The 20,674-nt window shown below is 57.5% G+C and overlaps 1 protein-coding gene across 3 annotated transcripts; it reads left to right on the top strand.

Moving 5' to 3' along the window:
- The first annotated feature begins 284 nt into the window (after positions 1–284).
- Positions 285–20,216, top strand: LOC116954978 (isocitrate dehydrogenase [NAD] subunit alpha, mitochondrial-like). 3 transcript variants are annotated; one of them, XM_076052641.1, is made up of 11 exons: positions 285–391; positions 7,945–8,019; positions 8,406–8,495; positions 8,981–9,095; positions 9,299–9,486; positions 12,159–12,292; positions 12,933–13,035; positions 13,439–13,503; positions 13,745–13,829; positions 14,040–14,192; positions 17,502–20,216. In XM_076052641.1, the coding sequence occupies exons 1-11, from the start codon at positions 344–346 to the stop codon at positions 17,583–17,585; spliced, it is 1,140 nt and encodes a 379-aa protein (XP_075908756.1). In that variant the 5' UTR covers positions 285–343; the 3' UTR covers positions 17,586–20,216. The 3 variants fall into 3 exon arrangements, with proteins under 3 accessions (XP_075908756.1, XP_032831770.2, XP_075908755.1); XM_032975879.2 differs by having other exon boundaries at positions 353–415; XM_076052640.1 differs by lacking the exon at positions 285–391 and adding an exon at positions 6,292–6,438.
- Positions 20,217–20,674: the final 458 nt, after the last annotated feature.

The raw sequence follows: 20,674 nt of genomic DNA, 5'->3' as shown, positions 1-20,674 counted from the left end.
GTCTTGTGGTTGTTGTTTGACTTGCATCCCACTGGGATTTTTTCACACAGCGTTGGTGTACGGTGCTATTTCAGGAATATTTTGATGTTTTTTTTCCTGAATTTTCTGTTTGCACAGTCACGTAGTCACTTTAAGATGTTTCTCTTGTTCATGTTTTAGTTTTTTTGTTTGTTGCGGTTGCACCCGATTCAAGAGCCGAATGGCTCACAGGGCTATACCAAATAAATGAAACTATGAAACTGTGAAATGAAATCCTCCGGCACGTGCGCGGCAGTGACGTCACAACATTCCTACTTTGACGCGGTGACGTCATGACCTCTAAAAACGAGGTCGTGCGCCGCGCATGCGCACAACGGCGTGGGCGACAATGGCAGGAGCGGCACGCGCAACGGTGAGGAGCGGGTGTCTAGTGTGGGTATGTGTGTGTGTCTAGTGTGTGTGTCTAGTGTGTGTGTCTAGTGTGTGTGTCTAGTGTGTGTGTCTAGTGTGTGTGTCTAGTGTGTGTGTCTAGTGTGTGTGTCTAGTGTGTGTGTGTCTAGTGTGTGTGTCTAGTGTGTGTGTCTAGTGTGTGTGTGTCTAGTGTGTGTGTGTCTAGTGTGTGTGTGTCTAGTGTGTGTGTGTCTAGTGTGTGTGTCTAGTGTGTGTGTCTAGTGTGTGTGTGTCTAGTGTGTGTGTGTCTAGTGTGTGTGTGTCTAGTGTGTGTGTGTCTAGTGTGTGTGTGTTTAGTGTGTGTGTGTCTAGTGTGTGTGTCTAGTGTGTGTGTCTAGTGTGTGTGTCTAGTGTGTGTGTGTCTAGTGTGTGTGTGTCTAGTGTGTGGGTGTATGTGTGTGGGTGTATGTGTGTGTCTAGTGTGTGTGTCTAGTGTGTGTGTCTAGTGTGTGTCTAGTGTGTGTCTAGTGTGTGTGTGTCTAGTGTGTGTGTGTCTAGTGTGTGTGTGTGTGTCTAGTGTGTGTGTGTGTGTCTAGTGTGTGTGTCTAGTGTGTGTGTCTAGTGTGTGTGTCTAGTGTGTGTGTGTGTCTAGTATGTGTGGGGGTGTCTAGTGTGTGTGTCTAGTGTGTGTGTCTAGTGTGTGTGTGTCTAGTGTGTGTGTGTCTAGTGTGTGTGTGTCTAGTGTGTGTGTCTAGTGTGTGTGTGTGGGGGTGTCTAGTGTGTGTGTGTCTAGTGTGTGTGTCTAGTGTGTGTGTGTCTATGGTGTGTGTGTGTCTATGGTGTGTGTGTGTGTCTATGGTGTGTGTGTGTGTGTCTAGTGTGTGTGTCTAGTGTGTGTGTCTAGTGTGTGTGTGTGTGTGTCTAGTGTGTGTGTCTAGTGTGTGTGTGTCTAGTGTGTGTGTGTCTAGTGTGTGTGTGTCTAGTGTGGGTATGTGTCTAGTGTGTGTCTAGTGTGTGTGTGTAGTGTGGGTATGTGTCTAGTGTGTTTGTCTAGTGTGTGTGTGTGTCTAGTGTGTGTGTGTATCTAGTGTGTGTGTGTCTAGTGTGTGTGTGTCTAGTGTGTGTGTGTGTCTAGTGTGTGTGTGTGTCTAGTGTGTGTGTGTCTCTAGTGTGTGTGTGTCTCTAGTGTGTGTGTGTGTGTATCTAGTGTGTGTGTGTGTCTAGTGTGTGTGTGTATCTAGTGTGTGTGTGTGTCTAGTGTGTGTGTGTGTCTAGTGTGTGTGTGTGTCTAGTGTGTGTGTGTCTAGTGTGTGTGTGTGTATCTAGTGTGTGTGTCTAGTGTGTGTGTCTAGTGTGTGTGTCTAGTGTGTGTGTGTGTCTAGTGTGTGTGTGTGTCTAGTGTGTGTGTGTGTCTAGTGTGTGTGTCTAGTGCGTGTGGGGGTGTCTAGTGTGTGTGTGTCTAGTGTGTGTGTGTGTGTCTAGTGTGTGTGTGTGTGTCTAGTGTGTGTGTGTGTCTAGTGTGTCTAGTGTGTGTGTGTGTCTAGTGTGTGTGTGTGTCTAGTGTGTGTGTCTAGTGTGTGTGTCTAGTGTGTGTGTGTGTCTAGTGTGTGTGTGTCTAGTGTGTCTAGTGTGTGTCTAGTGTGTGTGTCTAGTGTGTGTGGGGGTGTCTAGTGTGTGTGTGTCTAGTGTGTGTGTGTCTAGTGTGTGTGTGTGTCTAGTGTGTGTGTGTCTAGTGTGTGTGTGTCTAGTGTGTGTCTAGTGTGTGTGTGTGTCTAGTGTGTGTGTGTGTCTAGTGTGTGTGTGTGTCTAGTGTGTGTGTGTGTGTCTAGTGTGTGTGTGTGTCTAGTGTGTGTGTGTGTCTAGTGTGTCTAGTGTGTGTGTGTGTGTAGTGTGTGTCTAGTGTGTGTGTGTCTAGTGTGTCTAGTGTGTGTCTAGTGTGTGTGTCTAGTGTGTGTCTAGTGTGTGTGTGTGTCTAGTGTGTGTGTGTGTCTAGTGTGTGTGTCTAGTGTGTGTGTGTCTAGTGTGTGTGTCTAGTGTGTGGGTGTCTAGTGTGTGTGTCTAGTGTGTGTGACTAGTGTGTGTGTCTAGTGTGTGTGTCTAGTGTGTGTGTGTGTCTAGTGTGGGTGTCTAGTGTGTGTGTGTCTAGTGTGTGTGTGTGTCTAGTGTGTGTGTGTGTCTAGTGTGTGTGTGTGTCTAGTGTGTGTGTGTCTAGTGTGTGTGTGTCTAGTGTGGGTGTCTAGTGTGTGTGTGTCTAGTGTGTGTGTGTCTAGTGTGTGTGTCTGTGTCTAGTGTGTGTCTAGTGTGTGTGTGTCTAGTGTGTGTGTCTAGTGTGTGTGTCTAGTGTGTGTGTCTAGTGTGTGTCTAGTGTGTGTGTCTAGTGTGTGTGTCTTGTGTGTGTGTCTAGTGTGTGTGTGTGTCTAGTGTGTGTATATGTCTAGTGTGCGTGTGTCTAGTGTCCGTGTGTCTAGTGTGTGTGTGTCTAGTGTTTGTGTCTAGTGTGTGTGTCCAGTGTGTGTGTGTCTAGTGTGTGTGTAGTGTTTGTGTCTAGTGTGCATGTGTCTAGTGTGTGTGTCTAGTGTGTGTGTGTCTAGTGTGTGTGTGTCTAGTGTGTGTGTGTCTAGTGTGTGTGTCTAGTGTGTGGGTGTCTAGTGTGGGGGTGTCTAGTGTGTGTGTCTAGTGTGTGTGTCTAGTGTGTGTCTAGTGTGTGTGTCTAGTGTGTGTGTCTTGTGTGTGTGTCTAGTGTGTGTGTGTCTAGTGTGTGTGTCTAGTGTGTGGGTGTCTAGTGTGTGTGTGTCTAGTGTGTGTGTGTCTAGTGTGTGTGTGTGTCTAGTGTGTGTGTGTGTCTAGTGTGTGTGTGTCTAGTGTGTGTGTGTCTAGTGTGTGTGTCTAGTGTGTGGGTGTCTAGTGTGGGGGTGTCTAGTGTGTGTGTCTAGTGTGTGTGTCTAGTGTGTGTGTCTAGTGTGGGGGTGTCTCGTGTGGGGGTGTCTCGTGTGTGTGTGTCTAGTGTGTGTGTGTCTAGTGTGTGTGTGTCTAGTGTGTGTGTGTATCTAGTGTGTGTGTGTATCTAGTGTGTGTGTGTGTTTAGTGTGTGTGTGTATCTAGTGTGTGTGTGTCTAGTGTGTGTGTGTCTAGTGTGTGTGTGTCTAGTGTGTGTGTGTCTAGTGTGTGTGTGTCTAGTGTGTGTGTGTCTAGTGTGTGGGTGTCTCGGCAATGACCAGGCCCCTACCGTTGACTCGGCAACTGACCGGTCCCACTAATTATCCCATCTAATCAGGATTTCCGCCAGTCCACCAGCTGTGTCGGTGCTGCTCACGTCAAAACCGTGGGCCCCACGCTTGACGTCAATGCAGCGGGCCACGCGGAGTCTCGGTGACGGGACGCCTACCCGCGTTGTTGTCGAGTTGTTGTCGAGTTGTTGTCGAGTTGTTGTCGAGTTGTTGTCGAGTTGTTTATCGCCGCTGGGCGGCCTGAGCCCACGGCCACTGCACGTGGCCGTCGGCGGACCGACGGGGGGGCCCACTTCCCCCTTGCCCGTAGGAGGCACCGCTGTCCATTCCGCGAAGGGAGGTAACCGGGTTGGGGGTGTAACGTGGGGAGGAGGTAACGGGGGGGAGGTAACGTGGAGAGGTAACGGGGAGGAGGTCACGTGGGGAGGTAACGGAGTAACGGGGAGGAGGTATTGGGAGAGGTCACAATCAGAATATTTATACCGGAGGTACCCGATGAGCTATGAGGCTCTTTTTTTTAACAGATGTTCAGTAAGGTCGGGTAACGTGGGGAGGTAACGTGGGGAGGTAACGTGGGGAGGTAACGGGGGGAGGTAACGTGGGGAGGTAACGGGAGGAGGTAACGGGGGGAGGTAACGGGGGGAGGTAACGTGGGGAGGTAACGTGGGGAGGTAACGTGGGGAGGTAACGTGGGGAGGTAACGTGGGGAGGTAACGGGGAGGTAACGGGGGGAGGTAACGGGCGGAGGTAACGTGGGGAGGTAACGGGGGAGGTAACGTGGGGAGGTAACGGGGAGGTGTTAACACGGTTTGCGGTGGCAATAATAGCCCCGTCTCTGTTCTCAATAACCGGGTCTGGGACGGGGTCGGGGTCACATCAACAACACGTTGATTGAATATCAACGTCAACCACAACAACCGGCTCCAATCGGGTACCGGGGCTGTCACGCGGAGCCCACAGCGACCCCCACCCTCAGTGCCGGAATATCCTCGTAGCAAAAGTCGCTCCATGTGTAGTAGCAGCTACTACTACACGTGTAGTAGTAGTAGTAGTAGCTACTACTACTACACGTGTAGTAGTAGCAGCTACTACTACACGTGTAGTAGTAGCTACTACTACTACACGTGTAGTAGCTACTATACATGTGTAGTAGCTACTACTACTACACGTGTAGTAGTAGCTACTACTACTACACGTGTAGTAGTAGCTACTACTACTACACGTGTAGTAGCTACTATACATGTGTAGTAGCTACTACTACTACACGTGTAGTAGTAGCTACTACTACTACTACACGTGTAGTAGCTACTACTACTACTACACGTGTAGTAGCTACTACTACACGTGTAGTAGTAGCTGCTACTACTACACGTGTAGTAGTAGCTGCTACTACACATGCATAGTAGCTACTACTACTACACGTGTAGTAGTAGTAGCTACTACACGTGTAGTAGCTACTATACATGTGTAGTAGCTACTACTACTACACGTGTAGTAGTAGTAGCTACTACACATGCATAGTAGCTACTAATACACGTGTAGTAGCTATGGGCCCCGCACTTTCAAGGGCTCCGCGCGAAATGCTTTCAAGCTATCAATTCGCGGTTCAGTGATTCTGCACTTGCTCTATTACTATAGTACCATACCGCCTTCGACTTTTACGAACAACTGGACGTTTAAGATATATTCTTGGTTCTTTCGGTAAAGTCACGTGGAAGGGAAACAATAAAATAATAAAAATATAAAACAATAAAATTCTCACGACGTTTCGACTGCAACACAAGCAATCATCATCAGGTGTTTAAGGTTAGCGATTTGTCGTGTTCTCTGGCTGTATAGCAAATGAAAAAATACCTTGTTACAATTTTGTGTTTTAATATTTAGGTGTTTTTATTTAGGGCCCCTTTATAACGTCACATGCTACAGGCCCCGCCCTAGCTGAATCCTGGCACTGCCTCTCCTCTGGTGGTGCAAGATAATCGAGTTTCCAGCATGGAGCTGGGTGAACAGATCTCTTACTGCAGTTGGCAGTGACCCCCATTGGGTTAATTGAGACGCTGGCTTAGCAGGGAGAGCTGGGTTGTTGTAAGAGACCTGAGTTTGACAGCAGACTACGTGACCTCCGATGACAGCGGATGTATCTGAGTGTCTGGGCACATGAGTTTGGATGGGATCAGGGTTTAAAACGAAAACTATTTTTTATTTTACCGGGTAAGGCCCACTGAGCCATACAGCTCTTGTTCAGACAGTGGCTTATCATGTGGGAATGTATTGCGGCCAAATACTCTTAAACGCGCGTTTCTAAATGTGGAGGGGAAAACCAGAGGACCCGGAGAAAAATCCACGCGACCACGGGGAGAACGACGCAAACTTCAAACATAGGCATCAGGGTCAGGATCGAACCCAAGACCTCTTGCGTGTCAGGCGAGGCAGTTGACATCTTGCCACCGCGAATGCCAGCAGGTAAGACGAGGGACCTGGGTTTAAACGGCAGTGGGTAGGACAAGGCGGATGAGTCTACGGGGACCCTGGGATGACCAAGAGCTCGGTCGAGAGGGATACCTGAGTTGATGGGGACCTGGGTTTCCACGGGATCTTGGCTTTAATGGTGACCTACGATAACGGAGATGCATCTGTGGCAGGCGTCCGCAACCAGAATAACAAGAGGAGACATTTTAATCATGGGGGGAAAAAAAAAAACCGGCTCGGTATGTCGAGAACCGCCGCTGCACTGCGGCGGATCCACGGGACGGCGGGCGGTCCCCGACGTTATAGCGTCGTCGCGAAGCAGCGTCCCTTAGAGGCTCCGGAGACGCACGTGTTGTGGTGGGGCCGAGGCTCGGTGAGGCGCGGGAATGACGCGGGGACCTCGGCTGATGGGGAGCCCCCCGGGCGTGAGCGGTGGGCGGCACCTCGGTGACCCTGAGGGCCGACGGCGCTCCTCAAGGACAGCGCTCTCGCGCGTCCTTGACGAGGACGCGCGGGCGTCGTGTGTGTGTGTCAGTGTGTGTGTGTCAGTGTGTGTGTGTGTGTCAGTGTGTGTGTGTCAGTGTGTGTGTGTGTCAGTGTGTGTGTGTCAGTGTGTGTGTGTCAGTGTGTGTGTGTGTCAGTGTGTGTGTGTCAGTGTGTGTGTGTGTCAGTGTGTGTGTGTGTGTCAGTGTGTGTGTGTCAGTGTGTGTGTGTGTGTCAGTGTGTGTGTGTCAGTGTGTCGGTGTGTGTGTGTCGGTGTGTGTGTGTCGGTGTGTGTGTGTCGGTGTGTGTGTGTCGGTGTGTGTGTGTCAGTGTGTGTGTGTCAGTGTGTGTGTGTCAGTGTGTGTGTCAGTGTGTGTGTGCCGCTATTATTGTGGGGAGCGGTGGTGTAGCGGTTAGCGCTACGCTGCGCTATGAACCCGGCGACCTGGGTTCGATTCCCGCTCACGGCCAACACCAGTGACGATTATCTGTACCGGTCCCGGGCCTCCCCTAGGTCGACTCAGCCTCAAATGAGTACCTGGTGCGGTGTGTAAACATTGCCACTAGGGAGACAAAGGCGGTCGGGCGTGGTGCTGGCCACCCACCCCCTCGTATGCCGTTCCGGCCTTCATAGGTGCTCGCTAACAGCACTTGCCCCTACAGTCTGTTGAGGCTATATGGGGGATCTTTGTCTTTTGCCGCTATTATTAACCGGCTTCCTTGCCACGGACTCGCTCGCGTGCCCGCGCTAAGGGCAACGATGTGGCTGCCCTCACCCCGAGCTCTCGGTGTCCTGATAGTGGCGTTGTCTTCGTGCTGTTCGCCTTTTGGCTTCGTCTGGTCTCACACCGGTTTGAGACGAGGCTCTGAAGAAAGCCGTCTCTGGTGTGGACCAATCGGTTTCAAAGACAATGCATCATCATCATCATATACTGTCAAGAGCATGGTTTTTGTTTGCAAGTTTACCACAAGTACTGTGCGGTTAATGCAGTGACACGATTCCTTGCAAAAGGTTTCAGTGTTGTGTTTTAACATCTTAATACAACTGTTTTATTGCCAGAAAGGGTTAAAAAGGGATAGTGTGTGTGTCTGTGTGTGTGCCTTCATGTATGCGTGAGTATTGGGCGCGGTGGTGTAGCGGTTAGCACGCCGTGCTACGAACCCGACCATCCGAGTTCGATTCCCGCTCACGGCCACCAACACCAGTGGCAATATTCTGAACCGGTCCTGGGCCTCTGCTAGGTCGACTCGGCCTCAAATGAAGTACCTGGTGCGATGCGTAAATATCGCCACTCGGGAGACAAAGGCACGGTCCTTGCCACACCGCCCCCTCGTGTGCATTGCAAGTCAGGTAAAGGCTATATGGGGGATCTTTATCTTTGTGTGCGTCGCTCAGATCTCACGGCTACTGAGGGGTGCCCAGCAGCGAGCAGGGGCGGCACCCATCCGCTGGCAACATGCGTCCGGCAAGGTGAGCAGCTCGCACTGCCCTCACCCGATCACTCGCCACTTGCTCCCGACGCTCACCACCCCCCCTGACACTCGCTGTCCCTCCCCCTAGCACGCACCACCACCCCCCCTGACACTCGCCATCTCCCCCTAGCACGCACCACCCCCCCTGACACTCGCCACCTCCCCCTAGCACGCACCACCCCCCCTGACACTCGCCACCTCCCCCTAGCACGCACCACCCCCCCTGACACTCGCCACCTCCCTATAGCACGCACCACCCCCCCTGACACTCGCCACCTCCCCCTAGCACGCACCACCCCCCCTGACACTCGCCACCTCCCCCTAGCACGCACCACCCCCCCTGACACTCGCTGTCCCTCCCCACCCTCCCCCGGGTCCCCACAGGTGCCGCTCAGCACCGTCACACTCATCCCGGGCGACGGCATCGGCCCCGAGATCTCCGCCGCCGTCGTAAAGATCTTCGACGCCGCCAGGGTACGGGGTCGCGCCGAGGGGTCGCGCCGAGGGCTCGCCGTGGGGTCGCGCCGAGGGGTCGCCGTGGGGTCGCGCCGTGGGGTCGCGCCGAGGGGTCGCCGAGGGGTCGCCGCGGGGTCACTGAGGGGTCGCGCCGAGGGGTCGCCGAGGGGTCGCCGTGGGGTCACGTCGTGGGGTGGCGCCGAGGGGTCACGCCGTGGGGTGGCGCCGAGGGGTCGCCGAGGGGTCGCCGCGGGGTCGCGGCCCCGGAGAGGTGGAGCGACGCGGCCGTTGCTACAGACCAATACCAATGGTTCGTAGTCATCGATTGCACGTGGCATGGGCGCCGTCGGTCTTCTGGCGCTGCAGGGCGATCATCGTGCAGGAAGGCGCCGCTGTGCTTCACAGACACGCGGTGTGATTTTTATAACTTGACAAATTTGGACCGCGCCACCGGGCACACGATGGCCCCCGCTCGTCATGCTCGCCGCTCTCTCCGCCGGCAGGCGCCGATCCAGTGGGAGGAGCGCAACGTCACGGCCATCCTCAGCTCGTCGGGCAAGTGGGTCATCCCCCCGGAGGCCAAGGAGTCGATGGATCGCAACAAGATGGGTTTGAAGGGTGAGAGAGCGACCCCCGCCCTGCGTGCAGAGCGAACACCGTGCGACGCGTTACAAGTTGACGTCGTCGTCGTTGTTGTCATCGTTGCAAAATGCGATTCTGCAAATCGGCGGGGAGCCGATCGCGTACGGCGGTCATCGTGGCCGTGACGCGCGGATCCGGCGCGAGAGACGCCGCGGTGCGCTGACGACGCGCCGCCGCAGGGCCCCTGAAGACGCCGGTGGCCGCGGGCCACCCGTCCATGAACCTGCTGCTGCGCAAGACCTTCGACCTGTACGCCAACGTGCGCCCGTGCGTGTCCATTGAGGGCTTCCGCACGCCGTACAACGACGTGGACCTGGTGACGATCCGCGAGAACACGGAGGGCGAGTACAGCGGCATCGAGCACGTGGTGCGCCTGCTCCCGCGCACACACCGCTCTCCACGCACACACCGCACACCGCTCCCCACACACACCGCTCCCCACACACACTGCTCCCCACACACACACACCGCTCCCCACACACACACCGCTCCCCACACATACACCACTCCCCACACACACCGCTCTCCACGCACACACCGCACACCGCTCTCCACACACACCGCTCCCCACACACACACCGCTCCCCACACACACCGCTTTCCACGCACACCGCTCCCCACATGCACACCGCTCCCCACACACACACCACTCCCCACACACACACCGCTCCCCACACACACCGCTCCCCACACACACACAGACACACACACACCGCTCCCCACACACACACCGCTCCCCACACACACACCACTCCCCACGCACACCGCTCCCCACGCACACCGCTCCCCCCACACACACCGCTCCCCACACACACCGCTCCCCACACACACACAGACACACACACACCGCTCCCCACACACACACCGCTCCCCACACACACTGCTCCCCACACACACCGCTCCCCACACACACACCACTCCCCACGCACACCGCTCCCCACGCACACCGCTCCCCCCACACACACCGCTCCCCACACACACCGCTCCCCACACACACACAGACACACACACACTGCTCCCCACACACACACCGCTCCCCACACACACTGCTCCCCACACACACCGCTCCCCACACACACACTGCTCCCCACACACACCGCTCCCCACACACACACACCGCTTCCCACACACACCGCTCCCCACACACACACCGCTCTCCCCACACACACTGCTCCCCACACACACCGCTCCCCACACACACCGCTCCCCACACACACCGCTCCCCACACACACACCGCTCCCCACACACACCGCTCCCCACACACACACCACTCCCCACACACACACACCGCTCCCCACACACACCGCTCCCCACACACACCGCTCCCCACACACACCGCTCCCCACACACACACCACTCCCCACACACACACCGCTCCCCACACACACCGCTCCCCACACACACACCGCTCCCCACACACACACCGCTCCCCACACACACACCGCTCCCCACACACACCACTCCCCACACACACCACTCCCCACACACACCGCTCCCCACACACACCGCTCCTCACACACACCGCTCCCCACACACACACCGCTCCCCACACACACACCGCTCCCCACACACACCGCTCCCCACACACACACCGCTCCCCACACACACACCACTCCCCACACACACACCGCTCCCCACACACACCACTCCCCACACACACACCACTCCCCAAAAAACACCGCTCCACACACACACCGCTCCCCACACACACACACCACTCCCCACACACACACACCGCTCCCCACACACACACCGCTCCCCACACACCGCTCCCCACACACACACCGCTCCCCACACACACACCACTCCCCACACACACACCGCTCCCCACACACACACCGCTCCTCACACACACCGCTCCCCCACACACACCGCTCCCCACACACACCGCTCCCCACACACACCACTCCCCACACACACCCGCTCCCCACGCACACCGCTCCACACACACACCGCTCCCCACGCACACCGCTCCCCACACACACCGCTCCCCACGCACACCGCTCCCCACACACACCGCTCCCCACACACACAGACACACACACACCGCTCCCCACACACACCGCTCCCCACACACACCGCTCCCCACACACACCGCTCCCCACACACACACCGCTCCCCACACACACCACTCCCCACACACACCGCTCCCCACACACACCACTCCCCACACACACACCGCTCCCCACGCACACCGCTCCCCACACACACCGCTCCCCACGCACACCGCTCCACACACACACCGCTCCCCACGCACACCGCTCCCCACACACACCGCTCCCCACGCACACCGCTCCCCACACACACCGCTCCCCACACACACCGCTCCCCACACACACACCGCTCCCCACACACACCACTCCCCACACACACCGCTCCCCACACACACCACTCCCCACACACACACCGCTCCCCACGCACACCGCTCCCCACGCACACCGCTCCCCACACACACCGCTCCCCACGCACACCGCTCCCCACACACACCGCTCCCCACACACACCGCTCCCCACACACACACCACTCCCCACACACACCGCTCCCCACACACACACCGCTCCCCACACACACCGCTCCCCACACACACACCGCTCCCCACACACACCGCTCCCCACACACACACCGCTCCCCACACACACCGCTCCCCACACACACACCGCTCCCCACACACACCGCTCCCCACACACACCGCTCCCCACACACACCGCTCCTCACACACACCGCTCCCCACACACACCGCTCCCCACACACACCGCTCTCCCCACACACACCGCTCCCCACGCACACCGCTCCCCACACACACCGCTCCCCACACACACCGCTCCCCACGCACACACCGCTCCCCACACACACATCGTGTGTGGTTACCGCTGCCGTGCCACCGTGCTGCGTGCGTGGTGCTGGCCACCCCCCCCCCCCCCCCGCCCGTGCGCCGTGCCGGCCTTCACAGGTGCCCCTCGCTAACGGCACTCGCGTCGGCCGTCTGCACGGGCTGCTGCGGCTGCGGCGGCGGGGGGATTTTTTGTCCTTGCGCTCAGATCGTGGACGGCGTCGTGCAGAGCATCAAACTGATCACGGAGCAGGCGAGCCGGCGCGTGGCGGAGTTCGCGTTTGAGTACGCGCGTAGCAACAAGCGCCACACCGTCACCGCCGTTCACAAGGCCAACATCATGTGAGTGTGGCGGCGGCGGCGGCGGCCGCCGGCCAATCACCGCTCCCCTTCCCGCCCCGGACTCGGCGACCCGCGACCGCTCGCGAGCGCGCGAAAGAATGGCGAGCGAAGCGTGCCACGACCTGTCGAGAGTGGAGTCGGATGAGGGGGGAGAGGTGGGAGAGCCCGTGGGTGGAAGGGAGTGAGATGAGGGGGGAGAGCGGGTGGGGTGGAGTGAGATGAGGGGGGAGAGGTGGGAGAGCACGTGGGTAGAGGGGAGTGAGATGAGGTGGGAGAGCGGGTGGGGTGGATGGGAGTGGAGTGAGATGAGAGGGGAGAGGAGGGAGAGCGGGTGGGGTGGAGGAGAGTGGAGTGAGATGAGGGGGGAGAGGTGGGAGAGCGGGTGGGGTGGATGGGAGTGGAGTGAGATGAGGGGGGAGAGGAGGGAGAGCGGGTGGGGTGGATGGGAGTGGAGTGAGATGAGGGGGGAGAGGAGGGAGAGCGGGTGGGGTGGATGGGAGTGGAGTCGGATGAGAGGGGACTTGCAGCTTTGCTTCAGGCAGAGCGCTGTTGTCCGTGCGGTGACGCTGCGGACGCGCGACCGCAGCGTGTGACCCCGGTGCCGTTGCGTCTGCGTGTGTCTGCGTGCGTCTGCGTGCAGGCGTTTGTCGGACGGCCTCTTCCTGAAGAAGTGCCGCGAGGTCGCCGAGACCTTCAAGGACATCAAGTTCACGGAGATGTACCTGGACACTGTGTGTCTCAACGTGAGTAGTGGTGGGGCTCTCTTCCCCCTGGTCTGCGTGGGTTTCCTCTGGGTTCCCTGGCTCCTTCCCACAGCTAAACCCACACACCCAGTGCAACTGCTATCGGCCAAACCAAGTCCCCCCAGTGCTGAAAGAATTGACCTGCAAATCGCTGACTTGGCATCGCACAGAGCAGCAGCAGCAGCAGCAGCGGCGTCGTCCCCCGCTGCGGAAACTTGGCAGGACCCTCCTAAAAAAAAAAGTCTTGAGACTCGGCGATGATTTCTTGGGTAAACAAGCAGAACAACAATAACAACAACAACATCAACAACAACAACAATAATAACGTACAGCGCACGACCTTGCCGTGTGCCGTCCGCTGCCGGGGCGGCTGTAACCGGCGTGCTGCGTTGGCCGTCCACAGATGGTGCAGGACCCCACGCACTTCGACGTGCTGGTCATGCCCAACCTGTACGGGGACATCCTGAGGTGCGGCCTCCACGTGCGCACACCGCACCGCGGCACACCGCACCGCGGCACACTGTGGCGCACCACTCCACGTGATGCTTTCAGTGCGTCACACAGCGCCGTGTGCCACAACGCAACATCGCACCACCCACTGTAACGCACGGTGCCGTGTCCCCACCGTGTCCCCACCGTGTCCCCCCCCCCACGTGGTTGTGAGTGCCACCCACTGACCCCCCCCCCCCTCGCCCCCCCGCCGTTGCAGTGACCTGTGCGCGGGTCTCATCGGGGGCCTCGGGGTCACTCCCAGCGGCAACATCGGCACCAACGGCGTTGCCATCTTCGAGTCGGTGAGTGTGGGGCCATCCGTACGACCGCCGCCGCCGCCGCACCACACCGTGCCTGTATGCTGAACTTACTTTGCACGGTACGTAGCAGACCGTGGTCATCGTGCGTGCGGGTGCTTGTCACCACGGCACGGCCACACCACCACCACCGTCCGGTAATTAACGACGACGGTCAACGCCGACGACGATAATAACGATCGCCTCCGCCCGCAGGTGCACGGCACGGCACCCGACATCGCCGGCAAGGACCTGGCGAACCCCACGGCGCTGCTGCTGAGCGCCGTGATGATGCTGCGCCACATGGGCCACACGGGCTACGCGCAGCGCATCGAGGCGGCCTGCTACGGCACCATCAAGGACGGCAAGGTGCGGGCGGCGGCGATGGCGGCGGGTTGCGCTCGGCAGGCCTTCCGCCCCCTCGCAGAAGGCCTCGCCTCTTGTTGTGCACTTGATGATCGCGACGGTGATGGGACCGCGTCCCATCACCGAGGGGCGGCTTTCGCGAGCAACGTTACGGTTCGTTATCGATTATTATCCGGCGGTCCCAGGCCGATCCGGCGAAACAGGCAAAGCCGCTCCAAAAGGCTGTAACCGGTCCGGCGATTGCCACCATGTGCATGACAAAAAAAGTAGCTGTGCATGACTTCGGGTGTTAAATATTGTGTACGGTACGTTATTCACTACATACAATAACTTAAACAATGAAAACACTGCAGGTGTATATAAACATCACCCCATGCAGAGTCTTCGAGATTGGAGTGGTAAGTACAGCACGGTAAATACGGTAACTTTTTTAAAGTATAGATATTTATTTTTCGTCTTTGCATATTTATTTATGTCAATTTAATTGAGTAAATAAATGGTAAAAACATATAACAACACCTTAAAAAAACATCTCATGCAAAAGTGTGCAAAAATAAGCTATTTAAAATAATGATTTGAGTGGTGATTATCCGGCGTTCAAAAAAATCTGGCACTACCCCCGAAGCCGCTGGATCATCTGATGTCCTGTCCGTTGATAACAATCGATGATCTCCTGTATTCACAATCGAGGGGTTTTTCTTGGGTTGGATCGCATAAATGTAAAGGTGTCGTTAACCCACCGCCACTCGACACGGCCAACTAGTAAGGTTTGTCACGTAAACAGAACGTGGCCAATTCGTCACTAGTACAGCGCACCGGTTGTGTGTTCGAGAGCCAAGCCACAACAGTTACAATCCGAGTACGACGTTTCGACAGTAATTACAACTAGCTTCATCAGGCGACATGAAACATTTAAGGAACGAAACAGGAGGACTCCTCCACAAATCTGTGTCGGGTGGTGGCAGGTTGAACGACACATTTATATACTTACGTGAATTAACCCCAAAAACAACCTGTATTATGGATGATGTTGGCCACGAAAGCCTCCTACTACGTGTTAAACTACAAACAAACTATTGTTTCCCTTCAACGTGACTTTACCGAAAGAGCTAAGAATATGAATTACTGCAGTCACGAAAGCTTTAAATCAAAATTTAAACCCACAGCAATTACAATTTTAGTGCGACGGTTCGCCCGTGATTGCAACTACGCCTTGTGCGAGCTAGGGCGGGGGGGGGGGGGAGCAAAGCTCTATACAGATGGAAACAGATGGCGACTAGTCCACACTTCGCCGTACCGCCTTCTCCCGGCGAGCCCCAGGGTATGGCTCTCCCCCTCGATGCCCATGGGGCGGGTTCCCCACCGTTTGCGTGCAATCCGCCAACCCTTGCCTCCGCCCTGCGAGACCACAGGCCACGTGCGGTCTAGCACGGTGGAGATGAGAGGGGGGGAGGGAGGAGAGTGAGATGAGAGAGGGAGAGGGGGGAGAGTGAGATGAGAGGGGGGGAGGGGGGAGAGTGAGATGAGAGGGGAGAGAGAGGAGAGTGAGATGAGAGGAAGGAGAGTGAGATGAGAGAGGGAGAGGGGGGAGAGTGAGATGAGAGGGGAGAGAGGGGAGAGAGAGGAGAGTGAGATGAGAGGGGGAGAGGGGGGAGAGTGAGATGAGAGGGGGAGAGAGAGGAGGGTGAGATGAGAGGGGAGAGAGAGGAGAGTGAGATGAGAGGGGGAGAGGGGGGAGAGTGAGATGAGAGGAGGAGAGGGAGGAGAGTGAGATGAGAGGGGGAGAGTGAGATGAGAGGGGGAGAGGGAGGAGAGTGAGATGAGAGGGGGGAGAGGGAGGAGAGTGAGATGAGAGAGGGAGAGGGGGGAGAGTGAGATGAGAGGGGAGAGAGGGGAGAGAGAGGAGAGTGAGATGAGAGGGGGAGAGGGGGGAGAGTGAGATGAGAGGGGGAGAGAGAGGAGAGTGAGATGAGAGGGGAGAGAGAGGAGAGTGAGATGAGAGGGGGAGAGGGGGGAGAGTGAGATGAGAGGGGGAGAGAGAGGAGAGTGAGATGAGAGGGGGAGAGGGGGGAGAGTGAGATGAGAGGGGGAGAGAGAGGAGAGTGAGATGAGAGGGGAGAGAGAGGAGAGTGAGATGAGAGGGGGAGAGGGGGGAGAGTGAGATGAGAGGGGGAGAGGGAGGAGAGTGAGATGAGAGGGGGAGAGTGAGATGAGAGGGGGAGAGAGAGGAGAGTGAGATGAGAGGGGGAGAGGGGGGAGAGTGAGATGAGAGGGGGAGAGGGGGGAGAGTGAGGAGAGAGGGGAGTGAGATGAGAGAGGGGGGGAGGGGGAGAGTGAGATGAGAGGGGGAGAGGGAGGAGAGTGAGATGAGAGGGGGGAGAGGGAGGAGAGTGAGATGAGAGAGGGAGATGGGGGAGAGTGAGATGAGAGGGGAGAGAGAGGAGAGTGAGATGAGAGGGGGAGAGGGGGGAGTGTGAGATGAGAGGGGGAGAGAGAGGAGAGTGAGATGAGAGGGGAGAGAGAGGAGAGTGAGATGAGAGGGGGAGAGGGGGGAGAGTGAGATGAGAGGGGGAGAGGGAGGAGAGTGAGATGAGAGGGGGAGAGGGGGGAGAGTGAGATGAGAGGGGGAGAGGGGGGAGAGTGAGATGAGAGGGGGAGAGAGAGGAGAGTGAGATGAGAGGGGGAGAGGGGGGAGAGTGAGATGAGAGGGGAGAGAGAGGAGAGTGAGATGAGAGGGAGAGAGAGGAGAGTGAGATGAGAGGGGCAGAGAGAGGAGTGAGATGAGAGAGGGAGAGGGGGGGAGAGTGAGATGAGAGGGAAGAGAGAGGAGAGTGAGATGAGAGGGAGAGAGGGGGGAGAGTGAGATGAGAGAGGAGAGTGAGATGAGAGGGGGAGAGGGGGGAGTGAGATGAGAGGGGAGAGTGAGATGAGAGGGGAAGAGAGAGGAGAGTGAGATGAGAGGGGGGAGAGAGAGGAGAGTGGGATGAGAGGGGGGAGAGAGAGGAGAGTGAGATGAGAGGGGAGAGGAAAGTGAGATGAGAGGGGAGAGAGAGGAGAGTGAGATGAGAGGGGAGAGAGGAGAGTGAGATGAGAGGGGAGAGAGAGGAGAGTGAGATGAGAGGGGGAGAGAGAGGAGAGTGAGATGAGAGGGGGAGAGGGGGAGAGGGGGGAGAGGCAAGTCCCCCAAAGGAAGCGCGCTCTCGATTCCGTTGATTTGTAAAACCCGGACTGGTTTGCGGAAGGATCGGACGGTTCTGCACTGTTACCCCCCCCCCGCCCCCCACGCCCCTCGCCGCGCGTCCCGTGCCCCAGGTGCTCACGGGAGACCTGGGAGGGAAGGCCAAGTGTTCCGAGTTCACGGCCGAGATCTGCAGCCGCGTCAAGGACATGGAGTAACGTCGGCCTCGCCGCCGCTGCCGCCGCCACGTTCCCACCGCGCGTGGAGGGCCCCGAGTTTCCTGCATGCCCCATGGTTACTGATAAGGCCGGCCGGCCGACCGGCCGGCCGGCCGCCGCCACCAAAGCTGAGGAGGAGGAGAGCTGGCCTGGGCTGTGCCGGCGGTGGTCCAGGGTGTACCGGTGGTTGCCGATCGTCTACTACTCTTTGCATTTCCGGCAATTGTTTATTTTCGCGCACACACGTACACACACGTGCATGCACATGCACACACATGTACGCACATGTACGCACACACGTGCGAACGCACGCATACACACGTGCAGACGCACGCATACACACGTGCAGACGCACGTGCAGACAGACGCACGTGCAGACGCACGTGCAGACGCACGTGCAGACGCACGTGCAGACGCACGTGCAGACGCACGTGCAGACGCACGTGCAGACGCACGTGCAGACGCACGTGCAGACGCACGTCCAGACGCACGTGCAAACGCACGTGCAGACGCACGTGCAGACAGACGCACGCACGCACACCGAGCAGGTGCTCGTCCGTCACGTTTCCGGCCTCCCTAAAGGTGGCCGCCACGCGCCGTCGTCGTCTTAAGCAAACTTCCGTTGCGCAGGGGCCACGCTGCTTGCCTGACGCCGTCCTTCCACGCCAATTCCAGAGCCGTTTGAACTTTCGGTCCTCTCCGTTTCAAACGCCGCGCCGTCCGCGCGACGTCGGAATCCTTCGCGTCTGAAACGCACAATCCTCGTGCCGTGTCGCGCCGGGGTCCAGAGGGAGGGGGAGGCCCCGGGGGCCTTTCCCGTGTCTATCCGCGAGGTCGGGCCCCCCCACGCTCCCGTGGGCACGGAGGCCGCGTCGCGTGAGAAGCGTCGCGTGCGTGGTTGCTCGTAGCTGGCGTGACGCAGCTCGGTGATGTTGCCAAACTCCGCGAGTTTCGTCTTTGTCGCCGCCGCTGGTGCCGCCGGCGGTGGCGCCGCCGCCGGCGGTGGAGTGGCCTGGACCAGAGCAATCAGCCCCAGCCGCCTCCCCCCCCACCGCCCCCCCACCACTACTCCCCACCCCCCCCTCCTCCGCACCATTACTGCCCCCCACTACTCCCCACCCCCACCGTGCCGTCGCTTTAATCTGCAAGGGGATAAACGTCACTCGCCCCCTTCCCGTAACGAGACCTCAGTTCATTTCATTTCCGCCGCCATCATTCCACTCCTCGTCGTGCTGTGACGAAAACACGGGGCGAGCGCCGTTTATCCCGGGATCCAGGAGGGAACCTCAACCCAACAACAAAAGGGCACTTTTGTGATATAAAGATGGAATCCCCCACCCCCCCCCCCCCCCCCAATGGCCCTGAGCAGACCGTTTGGGGCAAGTGCTGCGAGTGAGCGAGCGCCTACGTAGGCCGGCACTGTGGCACACGGCGGGGTGGGTGGCCAACAACACCCCCAGTGCTGGTGTTTAAATACCGCACCAGGTACTCATTTGAGGCCGAGTCGGCTTAAGGGGAGGGCCCAGGACCGGTTCAAACATTCGCCGCTGTGAGCAATGGTGACGGCCTCCTCCAGTGGTCCGTGCAGTGCCAGGTCTTGGCTCCACTCCCCTCACTCCCTCCCTCACTCCCTCCCTCACTCCCCTCCCTCCTTCCCTCCCCTCCCTCCCCTCCCTCCCCCCTCCCCTCCCAAGTCGTTCCACAGCATTCCTCTCGCTCCGTCTCTTGGTTGACGCCCCTAGTGCCGGTGCAGCTTCGCCCCTAACCGTCTTCCCCCACGTCTTGAGAATGTTTCCCGAAGGCGTTGATTCACGGTTGTAAATCGTTACAGAATCCATGCGTGTGCATGCTCCCCCCCTCCCCCCTAACTTATTGAAAATATCTGTTTATATACAGAGTGCTTCAACAAAAATGTTAACGCTTCTGAGAATTTGCAACAACACCACGTGACACGTGCTGCCACCTCCGGGCTCTGGAGACCACCTGGAGAAGATTCCAGGCCACGCGTTGGCAACGATGGCAAACAAGTGGGAGACACTCTTTGACTTTCGGAAGCTATTAACATCACTTTTGTTATCACGTTCTTTTTTCTATTTAAAAACGATAGTCCCTGGTCTTTGGTTCTATTCGGTAAAGTCACGTAGGTAAAAAATAAAACAACAAAAATCACGAAGTTTCGGCCACAACACAAGTGGCCTTCATCAGGTGAAGGGACCGTGCTGTCACGAGGACAGCATTGGAATGAAACGTGATTTTTGTTTTATTTTTTTACCTACGTGACTTTACCGAATAGAACCAAAGAGTATGGATCCTTGCAGTCACGAAAGCTTCAAATCTAGAAACGATAGTCCCATGTAAGTGTTAACATCTTTTTGAAGCACCCAGTGTGTGTGTGTGTATATATACACACATGTATATGCTTTTTGGGGGGGGGGGTAGGTGGCATGGAGCTCATTTTTAAATGGAACTCTGCGATGATGATAAAGAGTCCACTTGCGACTCCGTGGATCCGGCGAACGGGGTGAAAGCTTGTACGAAGCGCTTGTTTATCGTGGCCGGCCGGCGCGGCTCCCACCCATCGTCGTTTGCTGCTGCTAAACGTAATAAGCACATAATAAAGAGTCACACGCGCTTCCCGCCTGCGTTTCTGTACGTGCGCGGCCGCGAGGCCGGCGTCCCGGGTGCCCGGTTGGGACACGGCTCACCGACGTGCCGCGTGGCGGTGGGGTTGCCCAGATCGAGGGAAGGAACGTGCGCGTGCACGCGGTTCGATTCGGTTCCCGAAGGTGAACGAGAAGAAGCTGGCGCCTGGCCGGCACGTGGAGCGAAACGTCGGACCTCGTTGCCAAACCTTAAACGCGTCGAGGCGGGGGGAGGGGGGGGAGGAGCTGTACGGTGGAACAAGATGGGGACCGCCCCCCCCCCCTTTACCTCCCTCATCCCCTTCACCTGCAGAGCTTTCTCAATGCCCCAGCGTGAAAGTGCAGTGAGGGCAGCTGCCGATTTTATCTCGACCGGTCTGCCTGCCTTTTTTTTTTCAAAGCTTTTCAGCCGCGGTTGAAAGTGTTTACACAGCAGCAGCAGCAAAA

The sequence above is a fragment of the Petromyzon marinus genome, chromosome 57 (assembly GCF_048934315.1).
Source record: "Petromyzon marinus isolate PM22_M1 ecotype Great Lakes invasive population chromosome 57, UKy_Petmar_22M1.pri1.0, whole genome shotgun sequence".
NCBI lineage: Eukaryota > Metazoa > Chordata > Hyperoartia > Petromyzontiformes > Petromyzontidae > Petromyzon > Petromyzon marinus.
Note: the sequence above shows the minus strand (reverse complement) of the source record. Positions and strands in the feature narration are given on the sequence as shown.